The sequence below is a fragment of the Triticum dicoccoides genome, chromosome 6B (genome assembly GCF_002162155.2).
Source record: "Triticum dicoccoides isolate Atlit2015 ecotype Zavitan chromosome 6B, WEW_v2.0, whole genome shotgun sequence".
In the NCBI taxonomy this organism is placed as follows: Eukaryota; Viridiplantae; Streptophyta; class Magnoliopsida; order Poales; family Poaceae; genus Triticum; species Triticum dicoccoides.
In genome coordinates, this window is record NC_041391.1 from 603636117 (window position 1) to 603642474 (window position 6358).

Below are 6358 nucleotides of genomic sequence, written 5' to 3' on the forward strand. Positions count from 1 at the left end.
GAGGCAGCGGAGGAGCCGCCCCGGCCGCCGCCCAGGGAGGCGGCGCGAGGCGGAGTCGGGAGAGGGAGAGGAGGCCCAGTTTCATGATCTCATTTTAGTTGTACAATCCATATGAACGCAAGGCAAAACACTCGTCGAGTTAAGCAGTGGAACACTGGAGGTACATCCTTCCAGGCTGGTAATTTTCCAATTCAAGCGGACTATTACAGAAGCCTTCGCCTGTTTTCGCCTTTAGAAAAAAAACCCTGCACTTTTCTTTTTTTTGGCACCAATGAAGCCTGCACTTGTTTTCACCTATTTTTTTTTTTTTGGTATAAATAAAAAAGTTTTGTTGTGAGAAGTTGGAACTTGGAAGTTTTCTTTGGTTGGTCTAGATTATTGAACGGTGTATGAAAGGGATGGTTGATTGAGCCAAGTGGCCCCTGGCCATTGCTAGGGTTGTTTCACTTGTTTATGATGAAAGAGGATTGGTTGGCTTAGCTTTGTCTTCCTAATAACTAACATCAAATATTCCCAACGTCATGACAGCGGCACTACATTTAATAACAAACTCTTTTGGTTGAATGCACAATAAAACAATCCTGCTGGCTGCTGGGCAGTACATATTTTCCGAATTCTGACAGCTAATCGATACATGGAAATTGCGATGCTAGCCTTATCGTCAATCATTAACGCCTAAATAAAAAAAAATCATAGTTCTATGCTGTGCATATGAAAAATGTACTTACGCCAGAACTTATTATAAAGAAAATAATACAATGACCACCAAATGTTATACCCCCAAGTGCCAACCACCCCAATAAACTAGGAGGAAGATCAGATTTCATACGCCATCGATCTGAAAGAGCTGTGCTTAAATAAATATACACAAGAACCCCCCTGCAAAATTAAATAAATAAACATATACAAGAATCTTTTCCTACAAAAAATCCTGACGCAAATGTCGTCTTGTCAATTTTTAAGAGGAGGTTAATCAATGTTACAAGATTTATTATTAACCTATGTAGCAGTCAAACTGGCCCTAACCAATAAGATTGCGTCGCACGAGCGCTGCGCCGCCGGCCCGCCAAGCCCACCAGGCACCAACCTCTCCCATCTCCTTCTCCCCTGCAACCATCTCCCCTTGATAAAGGGGGCAACAGGAAAAATCTCCTCCTTCCTTTTATCTCTTCCACATCCCACCCACCCCCCGCCCCGGCCCGCCCCCGCCTCCGCCTCCCCCCCGGAACCCTAGCCAGCCAGGCAGCCATGGCCGCGGCCATGCTCCTCCGCCGCCTCCCGGCCGCGCGGCCCCCGCTCATGGCGGCGACGCGCGCGATCTCCGACTCCACGGCGCCGCTCACCATCGAGACCTCGATGCCCTTCACGGCCCACATCGTCGACCCGCCCTCCCGCGACGTCGCCACCACCCCCGCCGAGCTCGTCGCCTTCTTCCACGACATGTCCCTCATGCGCCGCATGGAGATCGCCGCCGACTCGCTCTACAAGGCCAAGCTCATCCGCGGATTCTGCCACCTCTACGACGGCCAGGAGGCCGTCTGCGCCGGCATGGAGGCCGCCATCACCCGCAAGGACTCCATCATCACAGCCTACCGCGACCACTGCATCTTCCTCTCCCGCGGCGGCGACCTCGTCACCGCCTTCGCCGAGCTCATGGGCCGCCAGGTCGGGTGCTCCCGCGGCAAGGGCGGATCCATGCATTTTTACAAGAAGGACGCAAACTTCTACGGGGGCCACGGGATCGTCGGCGCCCAGGTGCCCCTCGGCTGCGGGCTCGCCTTCGCGCAGAAGTACAGGAAGGAGGACACCGTCTCCTTCTCCCTCTATGGCGACGGCGCCGCGAACCAGGGCCAGCTCTTTGAGGCGCTCAACATCTCGGCCCTCTGGAAGCTGCCCGCCATACTGGTCTGCGAGAACAACCATTGTAAGTTCGTCCGCCGATCGTAGGAAATTCGGATTGCATCTGGATGCCTGTTTTATTCATCTGACGTGACGCGATCTGGTCGCCTCTTTCGTCATGCAGACGGGATGGGAACGGCTGAGTGGAGGGCGGCGAAGAGCCCTTCCTACTACAAGCGTGGTGACTATGTGCCTGGATTGAAGGTAATTTCAAATCCCTCTTGGTTGATTTTGCTCATCATTGTGCATGGATTGATGAGGGTTGATTAGCATAGTGAATTTTATTACTCTGCGTGCTATGTTTGATTTCTTTTGGTGTGTTTTAAATGAAGGGTTGACCTCATAGATTCTACCTATATACTCCCTCCGTCCGGAAAAACTTGTCATCAAAATGGACAAAAAGGGGTGTATCTAGAACTAAAATACATCTAGATACATCCCCTTTTATTCATTTTGATGACAAGTATTTCCGGACGGAGGGAGTATGTCTTTTGAGTTACAGAAGAGGCCTTCCTTGGTCGAAGGATATACAATTGGTTCACTATGCTATTTTCACTCATGCCTAGCTGTTCCAACATGTACAGGAAGTAGTTTCTTCAATAATTTATTCATTACTATGTTTACCTGAGGGCAGCTTTAATTTGTCGTAAGTTACTATGTTTGTATAGGAGCTACAATGTTTACTTAGGAGTAGGACTTCATCTTCCCTAGCTTATTGTCATTGATGAGTTGGGTTACACTTCAAACTATGTCTTTGTTTTAACCTGCATTTGTGAGCCAATTTGTCCTTTACATGTTTATGTCCTATTAACATCCTCAAATTATGTTTGGTGTAGGTCGACGGAATGGATGTTCTTGCTGTGAAGCAGGCATGCAAATTTGCGAAGGAGCATGCCATTGCAAATGGCCCAATTGTGAGTGCCCAACAATTTTTGTTTCTTCTATAATTTAAATATGCATATCAGTGTAGTGCTTGATAGTTTGTTAGGGTTGTCCTAGTTCTGTGCACTGCTAGCCGTTCTTTTATATTTCTTGCTTAGGTTCTTAGCAAGGATTAATGCCTAAGACTATAATAACTTAATCTACCTGCACTCCATTTTCTCCTGAAAAAAAAAATCATCTGCTAGGTGTCAGATTTGCCTGACATTAATAATTTGCTGGATCTGTCTCCAAGAATTTGGCCTTGCTTGTTAGTCCATCACTTGATGGCTGTCTACAGTAGGTGGCTTGAATTATATGTTTGCAATAGTTCCATATAGGTGATTTATGGATTGGAGACTTGGATCTGAAATAGGCTGTATACTTTGATGATCAATCCATCTAACACTGATTCCATCTTCTTTTGCCTTCCATAATTTCCCATTGAAACACTTGATTGTTCTGTTTCCAGAACCCCAAATATCACATTGTTTTGCCATGTCAATTTCGGCTAACCGCTAAAACACCCGTTCACTTATGAAGTATAGATGGAAATGCTATGCACTAGCTTATGGCTGATGACAGCTGTGAACACTGATTGACCCGATTCTAACTTTAATTTAATTTTGGCTGCTGCTGATTCTTTTTGCTACTTAATTTCGTGGGCAGTTACACTCGTCTTATATATGGCCGTGATTATTTCCATATTAGTCCACCTATTGTGAATTATATGATTTTGGGATAGTTTTGTAAAGTGGAGTTATTTTGTTAGTAGTGCATGATAGTTACTAATATTTTCCCGTTATTTAGGTTCTTGAAATGGACACGTATAGGTACCACGGCCACTCTATGTCAGATCCAGGAAGCACTTACCGCACCAGGGATGAGATCTCGGGTGTACGACAGGTTGGAATGTTGTGACCTTTTAGTTTGAACATTGTTTTGTACCAAATATTTCCATTTCAGACTATTATATGTTTTGTGGTACCAACAGGAGCGTGATCCAATTGAAAGGGTTAGAAAGTTGCTCTTGGCTCATGACCTAGCAACCCCTGCTGAGCTCAAGGTATGTATGAGATTGTATTGAAAATTGTCAGCTATGTTTACTGTATAAATAGCAAGTGAGAATCATATTTACAGAATCACCATTTAAATAAGAGGAATTTTCTAATTCGTACTATGAATATGTTCTCATCTCAGGACATGGAGAAAGAAATTAGGAAAGAAGTCGACGTTGCCATTGCTAAAGCCAAGGTTACCATCGCAATTGGATATACTCCTTTTGTGCACTCTAAATTAGTTGTGCTTAACACTTACATATGCATCTATTAATATCTCCAGGAAAGTCCTATGCCTGATGCTTCTGAGCTCTTTACAAATGTCTATGTCAAGGGTTTTGGCGTTGAGGTCAGTTAATGTCGGATCTATTTTATGTAGGCTATTCCGAAGTGAATTCACCATTTTTATCTTGAAGTCATTCTGGACTTGTCGGACTGATGGTCACAGCTTTTAATCTTGTGAACTGGCATTTTAGTCTAATGTCTTGTTTCTGCTCATTTTGCGCTAGTAGTTTAAGTTGCAAAGAATTGAATCACAATTGCCGTTGCACAGTAACTAGATGGAGTACTAAAATTTTACGATTTTGGTCATAACCGACAATTTTCATTGCCTCTTGAAAGTATGTTTTCTTCTGTACTACCTCTGTAACTTAATATAAGACGTTTTTTGACACCATGACTGTCAAAAATCGTCTTACATTTTGATACAGAGGGATTATGTGCTATAGTAGATTATGTACTGATTGAACCATGGCTGCACTTTGAACATTCAAGGAGATTGATGAACTAGTTCTAACACGCACTACTTGATGATGCAGTCATTTGGCGCAGACAGAAAGGAGTTGAGAGCTACACTCCCATAGGTCACCAACCTGAAGATGAAGATGAGTACTCTTCTAACACGATGATATATCGAGGAGGAATAAGCATTGGTGAACAAACCCTTGGGTGTTGCTGGCAGTTTTTGTTGCAAAACGAACCTGTATAGAGATGTGATGTCAGGGGAATTCGTTCCTTATTTGTTTTGTTTTCCTTTTTTTCTGCAATTCAGTTTAACTGCTGCTGGCTTGGCTTCTTATTGAAGCTAGTGATCTGGCCTGCATAATCGCTTCTGTTCGCAAAATCATGAGGTGGAAATTATTGTTTGCCTGTGTCGTAAGTCTCAGCTATCGATCACACTTGCACTTGTTGCTGCATTGCAAATGTTATATTTCCCCGTTCTCTTGGTCTTATCAAAGGCAACAAGGCGGTTGTTGCAGCGATGTCACTAACTCGTTAGTTGCCTATTTGTGATAGGCTCCACTAGTCATTATCTGCTCTTGGTATTGTCTGCTAGCCTTTTAGATTATGTTTTGTTTTTCTTCAGTACAGTTATCAGAATGTACTTGGTAGTGATGATTTTGCCGAATGTATATGCTAGTGTGAGGATTGCCTCAGCAACCTCTTCGGTGTTTCTTTGAAGGAATTACCTTTGTACTCCCTCTGTCCCAAAATTCTTGTCTTAGATTTGTCTAAATATGGATGTATCAAGTCATGTTTTAGTATTAGATACATCTGTATTTAGATCAATCGAAGACAAAAAATTTGGGACGGGGGGTTAGAAAGTTGTTCTTGGCTCATGACCTAACAACCCCTGGTCGGGCCTGCTGAGCTCAAGCTATATTTTCCCATGCTCAAGGATGGGAGAGATAGTTTAGCAAGGTGTGGTGTGTCTCTACATGTTTTCACCCGGTTTTCCTTCAATAAACTGAACAGTTTCAACTATCAGCTTCTAGAATCTTGGCAGCTCTCCTACTTACTCCAAAAGAACTTGATGCTTTTGAATTTGGAAGTCATTTAAAATGTATCCCCTAACATAAATCATATATACCTAAATAGTTGATCCCTACTATCTCAATTCTTTCAACATATGCACATGGCACATCATTAATCTTATGTGTTTACATTCTCTCAGCATGCACACATCTCGACTCTCATACGTGCCACCTCATCAATCACACTAATTATATTTCTCTCAACATGCATGGGAAAATACTACTTATATTCTATATAGATTGACAACTATATAATAATCAAATACGATGTATCATATCTATTTTAAATTTCATCAAAAAAATATTGCAAGAGATGTCCGCAGCAACGCGCGGAGTACCGTCTACTCCCTCCATTCCTAAATATTTGTATTTCTAGAGATTTCAACAAGTGACTACATACGGAGTAAAATGAGTGAATCTGCACTTTAAAATATGTTTATATACAGCCGTATGTGGTAGTCCATTTGAAATCTCTGCAAAGACTAATATTTAGGAACACAGGGAGTAGTAGTTATAATATTTAGGGGATTGATGTTTTCTTCATCTAGTAGATCCCCTAAAACTTAACCGCTTAATTTTTTTTCTTTTGCTTATTCATCCAATCGTTTTCAAACTTATGACACCATATTAATTCAAAACTTAAGAATTCAAGTACACACAATTCAAATA

The 6358-nt window shown here is 42.6% G+C and overlaps 1 protein-coding gene across 1 annotated transcript; it reads left to right on the top strand.

Annotated features, from left to right (window-relative positions):
• The first annotated feature begins 1188 nt into the window (after positions 1-1188).
• Positions 1189-5071, top strand: LOC119322126 (pyruvate dehydrogenase E1 component subunit alpha-1, mitochondrial-like). Its single transcript, XM_037595624.1, has 8 exons — positions 1189-1924; positions 2024-2103; positions 2736-2813; positions 3628-3723; positions 3812-3883; positions 4018-4071; positions 4159-4224; positions 4694-5071. The coding sequence occupies exons 1-8, from the start codon at positions 1249-1251 to the stop codon at positions 4736-4738; spliced, it is 1167 nt and encodes a 388-aa protein (XP_037451521.1). The 5' UTR covers positions 1189-1248; the 3' UTR covers positions 4739-5071.
• Positions 5072-6358: the final 1287 nt, after the last annotated feature.

Bases quoted from the DNA above. Each gene is read 5' to 3' on its own strand.
- LOC119322126 (XM_037595624.1), top strand. From the start codon at position 1,249: ATGGCCGCGGCCATGCTCCTCCGCCGCCTCCCGGCCGCGCGGCCCCCG. The intron at 2,104-2,735 runs GTAATTTCAAAT...TGTTTGGTGTAG, and splicing joins ACTATGTGCCTGGATTGAAG to GTCGACGGAATGGATGTTCT. The intron at 3,884-4,017 runs GTATGTATGAGA...TTCTCATCTCAG, and splicing joins CAACCCCTGCTGAGCTCAAG to GACATGGAGAAAGAAATTAG.